The sequence below is a fragment of the Castor canadensis genome, chromosome 6, assembly GCF_047511655.1.
Source record: "Castor canadensis chromosome 6, mCasCan1.hap1v2, whole genome shotgun sequence".
NCBI lineage: Eukaryota > Metazoa > Chordata > Mammalia > Rodentia > Castoridae > Castor > Castor canadensis.
The window spans coordinates 122,480,674-122,499,615 of NC_133391.1; the positions used below are offsets into that span (position 1 = coordinate 122,480,674).

General features: G+C 40.2%; 1 protein-coding gene across 14 annotated transcripts in view; it reads right to left on the reverse strand.

Moving 5' to 3' along the window:
• Mast4 (microtubule associated serine/threonine kinase family member 4) overlaps nt 1-18,942 on the reverse strand; it is a 560,147-nt gene that overhangs the window by 190,342 nt on the left and 350,863 nt on the right. The window contains exons 1-2 of one of the 14 annotated variants that reach the window (XM_020165558.2): nt 8,471-8,889; nt 4,399-4,479 (exon numbers count right to left, since the gene is read on the reverse strand). The exons of 12 other annotated variants lie outside the window; for them this stretch is intronic. In XM_020165558.2, coding sequence (XP_020021147.1) covers nt 4,399-4,479; nt 8,471-8,517 — 128 coding nt within the window. In that variant the 5' untranslated portion in view covers nt 8,518-8,889. Of the gene's footprint in view, nt 1-4,398; nt 4,883-8,470; nt 8,890-18,942 lie in introns of those variants that run through there. One more of the 14 variants, XM_074077372.1, reaches the window with a different exon arrangement.

The window sequence follows — 18,942 nt, forward strand, 5'->3', positions numbered from 1 at the left end:
CCACTAGGTGCTCCATGGTTCCATTAGATGTTGGAGAATGAAACAGAAACACAGAAGGCCATCAATGCTCCATGACAGAATTACAGTTGCTGAGTAACAGGGTCAGCCTCCAGGTACTTACTGGGTCCCTACTGAGGACAAGGCATACGAGGTGCCAGGAAAGATTCTGAGAATATAAAATGAGGTAACTTCCTTTGGAATCTTGCTGTCTATGCAGAGTCCAGAGTGTGAGCTGTCATGGGTCACATTCACATCACTCAGAAGTGGCCAGCTGATAGATGTCATCACTACATGAACAGCTCCTAAGTGGTAATCCATGTGTTAAGTACTGGGGATCATGGGAAATTCTGAGTGCCTGTAGCTGCCTCAGAGGAGGAGAAGAAGGCACCCATCAATTCCACCTAAGGTTTTAAAGGCTCTTTCACATTGGTACTTTTTAACATTTGTGAACAATTTATATACTTTTCCTATTTTTCCAGGCCTGCTGAAAGACATAGAACATGTCAGAATTTCCAGATGGCAGGGCCTCTGGGAATAATGTGACCTGATCCTCTGCTTGACAAGGAATACCCTCTGCACCTTTCCAGGTAAGTGAGTGCCCGGTTTCCCTGAAACTGATGATGGTCTGGTGAGGTGCTCACTATATGTTCAGAAAACTTCCTTAGAAAGGTCTTCCTCTCATACAAAGCCAAGAATGCCACACTAGGATGAGGTCCTAGTGCCAGGTCTCATTCCTCATACACAAATTCCACTCACAGTGTGCTGTCCTGGAAGCTGTAGTCAGTCTCTTCTTTCTGGCCAGCCTTCAGGAAGCCTGACCAAGAGAAACTCATGGAGCACTGCTGGGGATGGAGATCTGACTCAGCTCTCAGCACAGCACAGCCTGCCTCCAGGCTTTACCATGAAAGGAACAGAATCTTCCATGGCCATAATTAGAAACACCATGTGTCAGCACCTCAAAAGGGCACTACTGTCACTCTCCCCCAGACCTTCAACCCCCACTCACAGAAAAGGCATGAAGAAGAAATCTGACCTATTGCAGTCAATGGGAGAAAAAACTACCTGTGGAGGATTAAAAAAATGCTTTTATTTTTCTGGAAAGGCATAAACATACTTGGATTCCTACAGTTTATAATACTGGATCATTACTACAGGGAACCCTATCAAAGATATCCATTTCTAAGCTGCCAGCCAGATAACCCTACCAGAAGTGTCCCAATGTGTGTGAGGCCAGACTTATCACTAGTACATTTTTCTGCCCCCTCCCCCTCCAACTTTGCTCTTTTGGGTTCCAGTCAAGTCATGAATGCTGGAAATCTTAATCTCAATCCTTCAATTTCTGCCTTCACTGAAAATGGTCTACTGAAGATCTTTGAGGTCCATCAACTTCTGTGGCTTCTATTTACTAAGCTTACTTTCTCCTTTTCCTAGGTTTAGGCAAGCTGTATTTCATTAGGTGTGGCCAGGATACTACATTCCTGGCAAAAGAACGTGCAGAGAAGTGATATATGCCACATCCAGGTCAGGCTGCACACCATTCTCCATGCTCTTCCCATTCCACCAGCTACAGGTCAACACCCAGAACAACCATGAAGGCATATGTTACCCCTGGATCCCTGAATGACTCTGTGGAGCAGATCCTTCCCCAAACCCTCAATCTGTGAGTGACAAGCACAATTCTATTGCACTTAAGCCACTGTACATTTCATGGCTAATTTGTGCAGCAGCACTGTAACTCATACATCTCTGTTCCTTATTCGTTCAGTTATTCATTCTTTAACAAACCCTTCTTGAACATTTACTATACTCCATGCTTTGAGTGAGGCACCTGGGAAACAAAAATGTCTGAAGGGGGGTCACAGGTCTACCAAAACTAGATAATTAAAAGTCAACATAAGTGATCATATAACAGTGCATTGTCTTAAGTCACACACAGTGGAAAGATGTGAGACTTCATTTTGACTCCCAGGCTAAGTAGACTAAGCCACTTAATCTCTATGTGCCAGCATCTTCATCTGTTAGCCCAAGCAATATTCATTCTTGTCTCACAGTAGAGTAGGTGAATTAAATTGAATAAAGTCATGTATATAAGCCACTAGGGCAACTCTAAAGTACTTTGTGATTTTTAATTTAATTCATTGTAATTGTCCTAATCCAGAACTTGGGCTCCTAATTGGAATTTCTGCCTAAAACCTGATGCGTTTCCAATACTGGTGAGATTACATTTCCTTACTCTGAACTCAGACTAATCATTTCCTTATTCAACAAAATCTATGACTTCTGAATACTTAACAATGAAACTCAAAACTTTTTAGTTTAGTATTCAAGGCCCAAAATAGGATAGTCCCCAATTAATTGTTAAATCCATATCTGTTTCTACAATTCCATGCTTTTCCTCCATTTCACCCACCTGTGCTCTAGAGGTACACATTATTTCTGTAATTCATACTAAACTTTCTTATCTCCTTGATTTTTCTCCCCTCCTCTGGTTTTGTCTTTCATTTTACCCCTTCAAGACTGAACCCCCCAAGGTTTTTTAAAATCCAGCTTAAACACAACCAGTTCCATAAAGCTTTTTTTCCAAAACATTCTCAGACTGTCACCCTCCTCTGAACTACCATAGCATTTCAGCTGCTTCTCTTCTCTCCTCTGTTAGGAATAGCATCCGAGTTTTGAATAGCCCTCTTTCTTTAAGAAAGAAGCAGAAAAAGAAATATGAGTATTTAACGAAGACATGTGACGCTGGGGAAGAAAACTCTGGAAGACACTTTAATTTCTTATGGTTTGATCACCAAAAATGGGCAAGTTCCAAGAGCAATGGAATTCTCTAGATAAAGATAAAATAATTCTGATGTTTTAGGATCTATTATATTCACAGGATGCTTTAGAAGACCCATTACATATAACTTTCATGTTGAAAGTCATTTTTATAATAATAAATATATTCCCATCAGAAAAGTAGAACCCAATTCCAAGTCATTAATTCATTTCCCTAGTCAATTCTTTTCCACAGATTTCAATTCAGTCCTGTTTTAGAAATATGAAACAAATGTGTAAATGTACCACTAATATCACGCAAAGCTTGTAAGTTAGTATTTTTAAGGAATAGGCCCTGATTGGAAATTTTTTTATTCATTTAAATATATAATAGAATATTAATAAATAAAAATAATTTAAGTCCCCTTCCCATCGACTGAAAGTATGATTCTACCTTCTTCCTTAAAATTAAAAAGCTGAAGAGGGATGCTGATCATTCTATGTAAAACTTCTGATTAGATATGAGAAGGCTTGCTACATCCGTAAGTATCAAATTCATGAAAAGTATATTAGAATACAAATATTAGCAGAATTTTCCATCATGTATTCTTATAGCAAGCTATGCTAAAATGCAAGGAGAGTTCTGTTATGGTTGGGGCTCCTAAATGTCCTCTGTGATGAAAGCCTGGTACCCTGCTGATGATGCTGTGGGGAGGTGGTGAAAACTTTTGGAGGTGGGGCCCATTTGGAAGAAGGAGGTCATTGGGGACCATGATCTTAAAGGGTGGATTGGGATCCCAGCCCCTTCCTGTCTCTCTCTGCTTCCTGGTCACCACCACATGTTCCCTGCCATCATGACCCCCAAGAGGTACCAAATAACCATAGACTGAAACCTCTGAAATCACAAGTCAAAATAAATCTTTCTTCCTTTAAGTTGTTTATCTCAGGTATTTTTATAGTACTGGGATTTGAACCCAGAGCCTCTTGCTTGCTAGGCAAGGCACTCTACCTCTTGAGCCACTCCACCAGCAGGTATATTGTCATAGTGACAGAAAGCCAAAATTTTCCTTGAGAAAACTTCTCTAATAAATGAAGAATGAGTTGAAATTAACCTGTGAATGAGCGGGTAGGGGTATATAAGTGGGAATTTTAAAAAAGATTTAAAAAATACTAACTAGCCTTTGAAACAATTTAAATACTTTATCCTGTAAATAATAGTATATCAAATAGCTTGTGGCAATAGATACTATGATGTTCAAATATGTATCAGGAAATGTTTTCTACAAATTATAATAAATTACACCATTGTAAGAGATGGATCAAAAGTTATGAAATTTAGTTCAAACCATTTCTTAAGAAAGCAATATGAAAAACTCTATACAGAGGTCAACAACTGATTACCTGCCACCAAGGGAAAGACTCATAACATGTTATATGGAATAAGTTCATTTCTCAGTAAGGCTCCAAGTACATTGCTCAGTGAGTGAATAATTCGACCAGTTTCTAGGCTCTGTTTGTTAATGCAACAATTAAAAAGCAGCTTAGTGTGTATCACAGAGACCAGAATGTTCCAATGCTGGTAGTGAGGCTTAGAGGAACAGAAGGAAAAAGCAGCCCCAGGAGGCCCTGCGGTGTGCTTACCTCCAAAAGTGAAAAGCGAAGAGAGGACTACAAGGACTGCCTGGGCTGGATGGGGTTGGACTCAGGCTCCTTGGAGTGAGACTGAAAGTTAAAATAATGTCATTCCAAGTGGGAGATATGACTGCAGTACAAACAGTACAGCTCATTTAAGGGCCAGTACCACCACGCCACGATCATCAATACCACTAGGTAACCATCTAAGCACTTGCCCCTTCTCAGATCTCTAAACTATGGAACAAGGAAAAGGCTCCCTGCTGAAATTTACATTTTAAAAACTACAGCTGCCATTTTTCTTTGAGCTTTCTCTTTGTCACAAAGCAACTTGGCAGGTATCTTCTACATGTGATTTTTGCATCAAAGAAAATCCAATGCTATTTTATTTCAGATATATTATCTTCCAGATTAAGAATCATTGGTAAATTCATAGCAGAACTACAGGGAAGTGGTTTTCAGATAATGGAAATAAAAACTCAGCTCAATTACTGTAGTTTTTAAACAGCAAAGCCACTAACATTTTTATATAAGGTAGATACGTTTTTAAGAACTTTGCAGGGAAAAGAAAGCCTTCCTTATAACAAAGATCCAGTATCATTTTTTCTAATCCTAGTCTTTTTACGTTTATATTAATAATAAATAACTTTAAAAATTATTATATGCAGCTACTGATTATTTTACTTTGCAGAATTGTTTTTTCTAATTCAACTGTCAATGAACCATTATAATACCTGCCTCCCACCAACTCATCCAAACCACCTAAGCAGCCAACTCTCAAATACCCATCACAGGACATTTGGAATAGAGTCAGTTTATCTTTTTTTTTTTTTTTTTTTTTTTTTTTTGCTTTTAGCCCCATGTCTCTTCTCTGCTAGGGAAGTAACAAACTTAGATATTGTACTTACAAGAATTTTGCCAATAGATCTATCAAAGTAAGCAGTTTTAGAGTCAGTTCGGAACCATTTTTTACATGGCAAAATCAAATGAAGAGTTAGTTATTCTGTTCCCAACTCTTATGCTGAAGTGAGCAATGGACACTCCTGTTACAGTGCAGTATTTCTTAAAGAACGTTCTGCTCCCCACTGGACAATGACTATCACATACTTTCTTATCTTTGAGAATAGGGTCTTGGTGTAGAGCTGCAGAGCAGCTGTTTTAAGGTAGTTGTGTCCTTCATTGGCACAGAGAATTGGCAACAGGTGAGAAAATAAAATTAGGGCTTCATATCACTTGCAAATTTTAATGTTATCTGTATCTCCCATTGCATGGGTAATTGAGAGAATTGGCTGTGCTTGTCTTAAACTGAAATAAACTGTTACTCAAAACACTTCAATTCGTTTAGTAAAGCATTCCAACAAAGTATGATATCTTCTAAAATCTTTCTCTGAGTTGGTGCCAGTACTTGGTAAACTAAGGAAATGATCTCCTTATGCCTTCAGCGCACATTCCGAAGCTGTCTCTCTGAACCGTACTGTACTTGAACTTAGCAGCTCATTGGAAAGTTCACAAGAATGTCCACTGATACATCCATCAATTTCTCTAAGTACTATACAGTCTTATCTATCCTTCTGGTTCTAATATAGGTATGCATAGGCATTGATACCACTTCCTGTCTTCAAGTGAAAACACATATGATGTATGCAATGAAGTATCTATGAAGCAAATTCTGCATTTCCATTAAACAAATAAATAGGCTAGGGGAGTGGTTCAAGTAGCATACCACCTGTCCAGCAAGCACAAGGCACTGAGTTCAAATGCCAATATAACAACAACAACAACAAAAACCCAACCAAACAAAAATTCTACCTTCCTTTTCAGGAATTAGAAAGCCAGGCAAAAGCTATCCAGCTGCCATAAATTTGTGTATAAATTAAAATGATCCATTAATCCCTGACATATTTATTTGGCATCTCATAAGTAGGGTTTCCATTTCTCAAACAGGAATCAGAAACTGTCCCATATTATTGATGTCACATGGAAAATTCTGGATTTCATCTACAGAGTATGAAATATGCTCTTGAGCCTATGGAATAAACTCTCCTGAAAGAAAAATAGGAAAGTCTCATGAGAGAACATTCAAACATTATTCTATACATTTGATCTGTGAATCAGGACCCTTTTACAAGGTCTCTAAATAACTAAAATTACATACACCAGATCTGCCTTTAATAAAATCAGTGACAAGACTTTTCATTATATCACTTTTCTGCAGTGGGTAGAAGCTGAATTTAGTCAAAGACTAGCTTTCTCCATGAATGAATGTAAAGTTAGCTGTGTCTACTTAAGATTAATTTGACATTTCAAGGCAAGCAAAATGTTCAAAGTAAATTAGGTGGTACTACTACAATGGCATTCGAGAGTAATCCTCTATGCTGCTGTCTAAGCTCCTCGAGTGAATGTGGTCTAATAAAAATGCACAGTAACATAAGCCAGGGGGGAGGGGGGAGGCTCCAGCGAGGGGGAGCAGTCTGGGAAATCCCTATGTTTAGCTGATCCCTATGCTGGTGTTGTCATTGACAAAGTCATAAAACTTGTGGCACATCTCAGTCTTTCAAATTATAAAATGGAACACTTGATACAACTGAGGCTGTATTTTTAAAAGTTACTTTGAAGTGTCTCCTCTTACTGTAAACAAAATGCTAAAAAATGAAAGATGGAAACAAAAGGCTTAATGTGAAATGGTATCTATTTAAATCTAAAGAAAATGACAAGGAAGCAGCACAACAAAAACTAGAGAAAAAAAGCTATGCAGGAGTTTAGAGCTCCTGGGTGTTAAACCCAGAGCTACAGATAGCTTAGTTGTCCATTTTCAGAATGTTACAGGGTGGGGGGAAGGGAAGAATGACTGCATGCTGATAAAATGTTCCATGTCGATTCTGAGGGCTGAATGCTAGGGCAAGGGTGGAGGTGAGAAAAAATAATTAGGGCAGTGGGTAAATACTGTTACCATCTCTATTGTGACAAATGCCACATCTGGGAAGAAGGTTGTAAGAGCTGGCTAACTTTTTTATAAGTGAACTCCTCATTTGTATAAAATGTACATAATTTTAGAGCAAGGCCTGATTTAAAAAACATTCACTTCAGAATTCTGTGCCTTTATTAATTTATTAATTCAGGAAATAATTTCTCTTATATGATGCACATAGAAAATTCAAGAGGATTATTGAATACTCATAACGGCATGGTTCTTTCTGCTGGCTCTTCCTGGAGGTAGCCAAGTATGAGATTTTTGGGACCTTACAGATTTCGTGAAAATATAATTTCCTATCTGTGCTGTAAATGAGAAAAAGGATATTTATATTTTTCTACCGGATTTATATTTTACTGTTTATTATTTCAAGTGTGCCAGCACAGACTAACTCACAGCTTCTGCATCTTTGACTAACAGATTTAAAATAAAAATTTGCTGACACTTCCTGCATCACAGATGTCTAACTTCTGCGCCACAAATTAGATATGGACATTTTCACGTAGCGCCATCAAAACAGAAGGCAGTGAGATGAGTTAATGGGTTAAAAAAAAATAGGTGAGCAGACACAGAGCTCAACTAGGTAAACACATTGCATGCAGCGGCTGGAGGACTCTAAATGTACTCAGATTATTAATATTCTGTTGCTCTGATAAAACATGGGTCACATCTAATGACGGTCACAAATAACCATTCTCTTGCAGTCTAATCCATTGTAATGTTTTCTGTTATTCAGTGCAGACAAGAGGCCTTTCCTTAGACTCAGGCATCGTGAGGATAAACAAACAGTAAGAGAGAAAGAGAAAAAGCCAGATAGACGGTGGCCTACGGATGCATTCTTTCACAATGAGCTGTTAAGATGTTTCCAGAACTGAGGTTCAGTAACTTTAAATATGCAGCAGTGCCTTGCCTCTGACTGCAATGCAAAAAGCTGGGTCTGGCTTTGCACATTAGCTGAAACCAAATTTCATGCCGTTAAGACGTTCCTCCACCTCACACTGCAGTGCTCTGAGGCTGTCAGTACAAACAAATGCTAAATAGCTATTGGTCGCTGGAAAGGGAAAGCCAGTACCATGCAGAAAGCATTAAAATATTAAAGACAATACTTACTCCAAGGTCAGCCCCGGAATCTGTAGCCTTTCCCGCTGGCCTTTCATGGTTGTTTTATGTTACCACACTCTATTGCAACCATGACACACATTCCCTGCCAGCGTCCCGGTGATGACAGAGAGCCAAAACGAACCTCTCTAAAGGACTGGACTAACAACCTCTCGAGGGGGAGGGGGATCCTGCAAGTTTGGGTCCTTCCACCTCTAGCGTAATCAAGAGCTGTCAGCGGCTCTCCTCAGGTTAACGGTGGCGCGCACTGCACTGATTTCGCTAAGGGAGCGAGGCTTGCAGCTCTGCATATCAACTAATTGGCTTCTGATGTGTTTTTTTAAGAAAGTCGCTCCACTCACAGACCCACTTTTCACCTCAGTGAAATGAAGAGTCCTTTTCAACACGCAGACTGGGGGGAGAAATAAAGCAACAGTATCATACTTAAAGAGTTGATCGCAGCAGAACGTCAAGGACCCTGCCCCCACCCCCACCCCATGACACTCAGGGACAGAATTCAGCCACCCTGAAGAAGCTGTACTTACTGGGTCCTAGGAGTTGGCAACATCACTCCTATTCCACAAGAGATGAGGGACAATGTCAAATGAAATAATTAGATTTTTTTTCTATGTGTGGCAATCATCAGAGGAATAAACTAACTGTGTTGATTTGGGGGAAGGTAAACTCTGGTTTGAGGCCAGGACTTGCGTGAACAGGCACCTCGTGCTTATGATGGACAAATACCAACTGGAAACTCAAGACACAGGAGTTCGGGTTTTTATTTTTGAAAGCTGAAGTTTAAGAAATTTATTTTTGAATTAGCATACATCAATAATACAAGGGGTTTTAATTGTAATAATTTCATACCTGTATATTGGTGGGTATCATTATGCTATAAATATATGTATGTGTATATATATGTATCTATGTATGTATGTATGTTTGTATATATGTAGCATACTTTGATCCTCTAAACTGATTTTTAAGACCATTTCAGTGCTCCATACTTCACAAAAGCAATCTAATATGAATTAGGAAGGAAAGAGACAGCATACATTTTGCAAACCTGGAAGTTTCATCTTGTATTTATTCAAAGAACACAATTTCTCACAGTATTCATAACTTGGAACTAACTGTACTTCCATTGTCGTGTATGAAGAATGTAACTGACTCACTTCCTCTAATGCATTTTAAAATGTTTTAAAATCTAGCAACCACTGGTTTGTTGGGAATAAACACTGGAGCAAATTAGAACTTTATTCTATCAAAAATTCTAATTTTCAGGCACTACAAGAAGAGAAAGAGAGAGGGAGGGAGGGAGGGAGAGAGAGAGAAATGAGTGAAATGTTAATGTTTATGTAGTTACACTTTAAAGGCTGTGAAGTCAAACTCCACCTTTTCACAGATGAAGAAGCTGAGGACACACATGGTAGCAGTAGGGGGATTAGATCCTGGTGTGTACACACATGGTAGCAGTGGGGGATTAGATCCTGGTGTGTACACACATGGTAGCAGTGGGGGGATTAGATCCTGGTGTGTACACACATGGTAGCAGTAGGGGGATTAGATCCTGGTGTGTACACACATGGTAGCAGTGGGGGATTAGATCCTGGTGTGTACACACATGGCAGCAGTGGGGGATTAGATCCTGGTGTGTACACACATGGCAGCAGTGGGGGATTAGATCCTGGTGTGTACACACATGGCAGCAGTGGGGGATTAGATCCTGGTGTGTACACACATGGCAGCAGTGGGGGATTAGATCCTGGTGTGTACACACATGGCAGCAGTGGGGGATTAGATCCTGGTGTGTACACACATGGCAGCAGTGGGGGATTAGATCCTGGTGTGTACACACATGGTAGCAGTGGGGGATTAGATCCTGGTGTGTACACACATGGTAGCAGTGGGGGATTAGATCCTGGTGTGTTTACTTCTACCTGGAGGACTTCATATGCAGGGATACCATGCACAGTCCTGCATAAAGGGGCAGCTGACACCCAGACTTCTCTCTGCTTGGCCATGCCCACACCTGGCTCTCAGTGGCTTCTACCCCATTTTTCTCATTTCTATAGAGTTACCCTCTGCTCTTGACCTTCTGGTGGGCTACCTGTTTCTAACTCTACAAAGGTGAATATAGGCTAGTGGAGGGTTATGGGATATTCCCAGAGCCCTTTTCTAAGCCCTTACCTTTCAAGGTGCTCTGTGACATTTGTTAATTTTAACTAGTTAGCAACTTTTCCTTCAGTGTAAGTTCACAGAACCACCTGTCTTACCTTTTAGAGGCAATGAATCCCTACTGCCAATGTAACCAATGGATAGTAATTGCCTCCAGAGGGAAGCAGACAAGAATGTAAAAATAAATAAATAAATATGTAATTTAATAGGAAAAAGCATGGCAAGAAGAATCAATAAAGATGATATGGACCACAAAGGAAGAGAGATCAACTTTACTTAGGAAAGTTGGGGAAACTTTGAAAGCACAAGTGTTCTAAGTCAGATTATGATTACAAAAAAAAAAAAAGTCAGCTATAATAAAACAGCTAAATTCTCATATTCTCTAATGTTTCAAAGGAGATCTTCATCTCAGGAAACATATTAGCATTATAATATAGTAAACTTCTGCACACAGATCTTCTTAAGTGGATTTCAGTTTTATACTGTCAATGGACCACAGAACATTTTTGCTTGGATTTCCTTTTCATAACCCTAATTTACCATATCCAAAAGTTAATTTACCATCCTGCTGCCAATGCCCTCCTTTCAATGTACAATATGCAGAATCTCACCATCCTTTCTTTAAAAACCACCATGATCCAGGATGCAGGGTTTCCTAGCTAGATTACTTTCCTCCTCACTGCCTCTCCACTCTCTCCCTTTAGGAGCCACATAAACTCCAAATCAATCTTTTCTGGAATATGTCACTCTCTGGTCAAAAGCTTCCCCAAGCCCTTCTCTCTTACTCATAATAACAGCCAAAACTTGAGTACACTTGGTCCACAATAGGATGATTAAGCATCAATACGAATGACAATGGCTATATAATAAAGCAGAACAAAGGTCTGAAGTCATGAGTTTAAGAAGGAAGGGAGGTGCAAGGGAAGGGCAGAAGGAAGGAAGGGTAGAAGGGAGGGTAGAAGAAGAAAAGGAGGAAAGAAGGAGGACAGCCAGGGTCAACTTTGAAGAATATCAAAGAACAATCCCATCTATCTTAAAATGTGACAAAAGGGAAGAATCAAGCATTGACTCTGCTTTTCTTATACAGTGTACCTCATAAATGGGGAAATGATTCTCTTTATAGAAATTTCCAATTGGTAAATAAAGAAGGGAAGGTGGACTATGATGCCACCATTTTCCAGTCTCTAATGAATCAGTGGATCTAGACCATAAGCATCGATGACAGCTGATGGACACTGGACAGGGGGACACTGGACACTGATGACACTGATGACAGAGAGATGGACACTGGACACTGTGTGTCTCTTGAGTCAACACATGTGAATTAGTCTTACCAAAAAAGTCACATCACCCCTGAAGACAACCAAGCCTCTCCATCAAAGTATCAATTTATGAGAAATAAAGAGCCAAAGAACATGTTAAACAGCATCACAGAGATGTGGCCTATAAAAGCGAGAAAGTCCTTCTGACTTTCACTAGTTTCTGAAAATTTTCAATGGGAGAAAAAGAGATGAAAAGATGAATCTACAAATTAAAAAAAGATTTAAAAGATTGAGCCAAAATTGCAGCATCTAAACTTTTTGTGGATCTCAGTATCAAAGAAACTGTAAAAAAACACATAACTAGACATTCAGAAAATAATCGGCATGATGTAGCTATTATACTCTCACACTTATTCCTATCACCCACTCCCTCACCTCTCACATTCTTCACCTATGCCAAGTATCCTCCAGCCTCAGTCCTTTTGCACTTGTTGTTGTTATGGTTTGGATCTTAAATATCTTCCAAAGATCCAAGTGTTCAAAGTTTTGTCCCCAGCCTACTGTGGAACCTTTAAGAGGTGGGGCCTAGTGGAAGGAAATTAGGGGTCATTGGGAGTACACCCTTGAAGGGAAAAATCAGGATTCTGATCACTCTTTTCTCTCTTTTTGTTTCCTGGCCATTATGAGATTAACATTACTCTACCGTCTGTTCTCCACCATGACATTCTGACTCACCACAGGCCCCCAAAACAATAGAACTAAGTGACCATCTTCCTTTTAAGTTGATTTTCTCGAGTATTTTGTTCCAGTAACAGAAAGCTACCTGGAACTCCTTTCTCCTGAGATGTGCACACATCTTCCTTCTGAACTTCCTTTACACCTTACCTGATGGCCCTAGTTAGAAATGCAAGACTCCCACACCTAGTGTTTCCTTCTCTTCATCTTGTGTTTTCCCCTTTGCACTTATTACCACCTGACACTTTTCCGTTACTTACCACCTTGCCCCTAACAGCACAGGCTTTGTGAAGGTAAGTATATATGTGGTTAATTGCTGCGTATCCCTAGTGTCTAGAGCAGTCACACAAGTATTCCACAAATGAGCGCTGAAAGGAATGACTGACCCTCTTGATTTTGCTACCAGTTAAAGAGGTTCACTTCTTCTTCTTTCTTCTACTTCTTTCCTCCTTCCTCCTTCCTCCTTCCTCCTCCCCTCCTCCCCTCCTCCCCTCCTCCTCTCCTCCTCCTCCTCCTCCTCCTTCTTCTTCTTCTTCTTCTTTTTCCTTGGTGGGACTGGGATTTGAACTTAGGGCTTTGCTTTGCATTTGCAAAGCAGGTACTCTACCACTTGAGCCATATCTGCAGTCCAAGGTTCACTTCTTTATAATTTTCTTGTAATTACAACTCTTCACAGGTCAGATAACAACACAATGTCAGAGCGTGACTTCCAAGAAAAGAGAAAGCTGAGAGATGTTTAGGGGATACATGAAGACTCAAGAAGGCCCTTGCTGGCTGGAAGGCACACATCACACACTTTTATGTGCAGAATCAGAGGCTAAGGTTACACAGAGTAGTGGGGATGTTTTATATGGGGGCACGTGGAGAGGACATTGATTTGAACTACTCTGGCATGGCTGAAGTTGAGGGGCCTTTTGTTTTTACAGGAAAGAGACATCCATTGCTATACTAGGTTGGTAATAAGGGTTTTGGGGAAAAAAACCCAGTGCCAATGGCTTATGGCTGGTTCTTTCTATCTTCTCTCTGGAACCATGGTTCTGAACCAGGTTTTGCAGTATCTGGAGAAACTTTTGGTTTCACATCTTGCAGCATGGGAAGTGGACTGCTGTTACTGCACATGGAGGCCAGGGATGCTGCTAAACTTCCAGTGCTACACAAGCCATCCCCCACAACAAAGAACCTCCCAGCCCCAAACAATAGTGTTGTTCCTAAAACCCCGCTCCAGAGAGAGGGCTCAATTCTGTCTGACACATCAATAGCCAGTTTTAAACATTTTAATTTTGATGTCTTTACACTCAGCTTAGGCTGGGAAGGGGGTGGGGAGTAGCCTTTTTGTTTTGCTTCTCATTGCACATTTCTTCTTTTAGCAATATTTCTAACCCAAATGTATGTGGAGACTTCTGTCCTGTTTTCAGGGGGAATGCTATTTTTAATACCCAGAGCACCAGAAGTGGCTCTAAGTCACAGAAACCTAATTCCAAAGTCTTCGTGCCATACACAAACAGCAACCTAGATATGGAATTCTGTAGAACGAGATGACCGAAAGTGCATGAAAAATTGGCTCCACAGCTCTTAGAGCCAAAGTTAAGGAGGCTGGCTCAGGAGGGACACCAGGGACAGGGTGTGAAGTGCACCGACCATGGGATTCAAGGCACAGATCTCCCCAGCCCACCATTTCCTCCTTTTCCCTTTCTGGAGTCAGGTGTCTACAAGGAGCAGACAAAAGGTGAAGTCACATTACGCCCATCACTCTTCCTGGATGTGCAACTACCAGCATGCTCTCTAAAGGTAAGCAATGTTAAAGAAAACTTCCAAAGAAGGTGGGTGCGTACCCTCTCTTTTACCATGCACATGATCCATGAGGATTAGACAAAGGCACGAACATTGTCATTCTCACGCGAGTTGATATAAGTCACTTAATAAACTTACACTCAGCAGTCTCACTTCCGTATGTGAGAGATGTAGCAGTGAATGAGACTGAAAGATACACCTGTGGGGTGCATTAATCCGAGAAAATAAATAAAAACACAAACAAGATCACTTCTGATAACGACAGGTATGGTGGTCATGGATGATGGAGTATCCGGGAATAGGCAATGTCTTTAGGATCGGTCCTAAGGGACTAAGTGATGTGCAAATGTCACTAGCAGGTGAAATCAGCCAGCTCCCAAGTGTTAGAGAGTCCTGAAGCAGAGCATAGCATCTGCAGAGGCTCTTGCCTTTCTGGGCTAAGGCTGGCTTATTTGATGGGCACCAAGAAGCCCAGCTCGCGATGGGCACTCACTAAACACATTTACTGAGCATTTACACATGCATGGTAATGTGGAGAGGCAAAGAGGAAGCAGACATAAGTTTGGGTCTTAAGGATTGTAGCACCTGCTCCGATCCTGCTCTTCTTTCCCCAGACAACCCAAGTCTCTGTCTCGCCAGTCAGACAGGGCTTATCATCTCGCATCTAAATATAACACAAGTTCATTATTCTACAGTTCTAGAGATCGGAGTCTGAAATGGGTCGCGTGGGGCTGGACTCAAAGGCCATGTTTCTTCTGGAAGGTGGTGGGGAGAAAGCATTCTCTACCTTTTGTGATTTCTAGAAGTTGCTCTTAGTCCTTGGTCCTAGCCACATCACCCCAGCCTTAGCTTCCACCAACCTCTGCCTCTGGCTCTCATTCTGATATCTCCCTCTTCTTCTTCATAAGGACACTTGTGGTGACAAAGGTATCTTTGCTAAAGATATCTTAAGAAATCTAAAGTGCCATATTTACATCAGCATACCTCTTCTCAACAAACTGCTGGAGGACTTGCTCCACCTAACAAAGAAATAAACCATTCAAGAGAGACACACATCATCCAGGAGGACTTGCTCCACCTAACAAAGAAATAAACCATTCAAGAGAGACACACATCATCCAGGAAACAGTGGTACATAAAAAAAAAGAGCAATATGGAGGGACTTGGCTGATGGGAATAATGGTGAGAGAAAATCCCAAGACAGCAGCTGCCAAGCAGCAGGCCTAGACAGCACACACTGCAGCTTGGACCAGAAAGTGGAGGCTTAGAAGGTGGCGTCAAGATAAGACACACTGACAGGCTAGTGATGTGCTTGAGAGTGTGGAAAGACAAACAGGGCTTCAGAGCTTTATTGGAAAATTAGGAAGGGATTTATAGCTACACAAAATCTAGGAGGAGGAAAACACCCCAATTATTAACTCAAGGAAAAACAAATTTAGAAAAGAAGATGGACTACGACCAGTGGGAAAAATGCGTGTGCGTGTGTGTGCAGAAAACACTATGTATACGCATATATATGCACATACAGACACCCATATTATGGGAACACAATACTGGCCCCTCTAAAAATGTGGCAACTCCCAAAACCTGTGAATATATTATTCTTCATGGCAAATGGGACTTTGTTGATGGAACTAAGGGTGCTGAGAAAAGGAGATTATTATGTATTCCCTGTGTGAACTCAGTGTCACCACAAATGCCCTTCATGGAAAAGAGAGAGGTGTCAGAGTGAGAGCTGAGAGCTAGAGACAGAGGTTGGTAGAAGCCGAGGTCGGGTGTTACATTTAGGACCAAGGACTAAGGGCAGCTTCTCAAAACTACAAAAGGTAGGAAACAGCTTCTTCCAGAAGCTTCCAGAAGAAACATGGCCATTGAGTCTAGCCCCACAAGATCCATTTCAGACTTCTGAGCCCCAGTACTGTGAGATAATAAACTTGTGCTATTTTAAGACACTCAGTTTATGGTATTTGTTACTGCAGCAGTAAGAAACTAAGATGTATATAACTGAAAAAATATAAACACTGAATTTAACTAAAAGTCATACTATCACAGTGATATCCCTAGTTTTGGAAACTGGGTGATGGAAAAACTCAGATGACACAGGATGAGGTAGTATATGAGTTAAATCTGTAGGTATCAAAAAGGAAGACAAAATATAAAGTAAAAAGCTGGTACTAACAAGGAGCAAACTGAACGCATTACTGTGAAGTAACAGAACATTGTTCAAGAGCAGAGGGAAGCAGGACTGAGGGAGGGGGCTGGGTGAGGCCGGATCTGCAGTCTTTCATGAGTCTGGTACTATTAGTTAATTTTTTAAACTCTGCATACATTATACTTTGATAAGAATAAAAATTAATGTTAAAAAGAAAAAAGATTAGCAGCCAAAGATACTAGTAATCCCTTGCTGTATCTCTGAATTTTACTGTGCTCACTTTTATTGAAACATCATCTAACTTCCATGTGCTTGTTAACCAGCATATTCAGCTAAACATTGTAGTATTTTTAAAATGGGAGAGAAGTGAACCGTTTCCATCTCTCCTCAAGATTTAGTTATTTCCTTCCTCACAACACTATCTCCCCCGCAGTCAATGTGAATTGAAGGCATTATAAACAGAACAGAGAATGGAAAGCAAGCCAATAAAGTATAAAGGAATGTGCAGAGTAGTACTTGGAAATGAAGTGGGATTAAAAATGTCCACACTCTCCTTCCTGTGACACAGTCTCCAGGACACACACCATGTTCAGTGAACTGTCTTATGCTTCCCAGAGCTCCTACAACCTGCACTCAAAGGCAAGGCACCTGCTACCCATTCCTGCAGTAACTGTGCTCCTGTTTGACTTTTGGAATACCCTTCATCTCCAGATCCACTGGCTTGGGGGAAAACTTACTCCATGCACAACCTTCAGGCTAATCCAGGCAGGAGAATCCATCCCATTTATCACCTAATCACAGCGACTGCTTTGTCACCCATAGGACTCAAATTGAGCTAGGGACAAGATATTGAAAAAAGGGATTATTTTCCTGCTATGTTTGAAGTTGGAAAGTTACTTATCTTCAGTTGTCTTGTGACTACCAGAATGGTACCTACAATAACTACAAAGCAGGAGCAGACTTGGGTGTTAAATCATTTGAGTCATATATCAAACCATGCCTGAAGCTAGACACTAACTTTTCAATTATGTAATTCAACAAGTCCTGTCTTGAGCCAATGTGGGTTGGCTTATATTGTCCTTTATTATATTAAGTTTACCAAGTGATACAATCAAAGCTTTTTCATTTGTACAAATAAAGTCTTCAACCTTAGCACTTTCTTTCCCACACTATAAGAACTTTAAGATTTAACTTAAAATGCAAGGTAATAGCAGCACTGTCTGTAATAGCCCCAAACTGGAAATTATCCAAATGCCCATTATTAGTAAAATGGCTAAATACATTGTGCCACATTCTTATCAATTATGTAAATGTTATGAAGCAAGGGGACTGAATGACCCGTAACTACCTGCAGAATCATGGATGAATTTTACAAACATAATATTGAGTAAAAGAAAGTGTAGCTGTCCTGAGAGAATGTAAAATGGTGCAACCACTGTGGAAAATGGTATGACCATTCTTCAAAAACTTAAATACAGAGTGACCTTATGATCCAGCCAATCCACATCTTGGTATACACCCAAAAGAAATGAAAATGGGGACACCAACAGATATGTATACATCCATGTTCACAGCAGCATTATTCACAATAATCCAGAGTGGAAGCCATGCAGGTATCAGTTGGATGAATAGATGAACAAAATGTAGTATCATCTGTATAACAGAATATCATTCAGCCTTAAAGAGGGAGGAAATTCTGTTATATGCTATAATGTGAAGGAACCATGAAGACATTACACTATGTAAAATAAGCCAGTTACTAAAGAATAAATACTGCACAATTAAATTTACATAAGGTACCTAGAGTTGTCGGAATTCATAGGAAGTAAAATAAATGCTCATTGCCAGAAGCTAGGGGGAAGGAATGGCAACTGAGTGTATAAAGGTACAGAGTATCAGTTAGGGAAGATGAGGAAGTTGTTTTGGAGATGAATGATGGTGATGGTTGTCCATTAGAATGTACTTTAGGGGGAGCAGGGGAGGGGTGGCCCAAACAATGTGTATACATGTGAGTAAATTGTAAAAATGATAAAAGAGAAAAAGGATTATACTTAAAGTGTCACAGAATTGTGCACTTAAAATGGTTAAAATGGAAAATTTATGCTATTTATATTTTAAAGGGAATAAAAGTATACCTGTCCTATAACTATAATTCTATGAAGTTCAATTTCAGTCATACTCAATCTATGCTATTACAAGTCAGGACTGTGGTTCTTAGGACACACAAGGTCCTAAGAAGGTGGGATGGGGTGAGAACAGGCAGTGACAGGAAATGCTAAGGGAGCCCTGTGTATATGGTTTTGACCTAAGTACTGGTTACATGGATGTGCCTAGATTGTGAAAATCCCCAAGCTTGTGAACTTGAG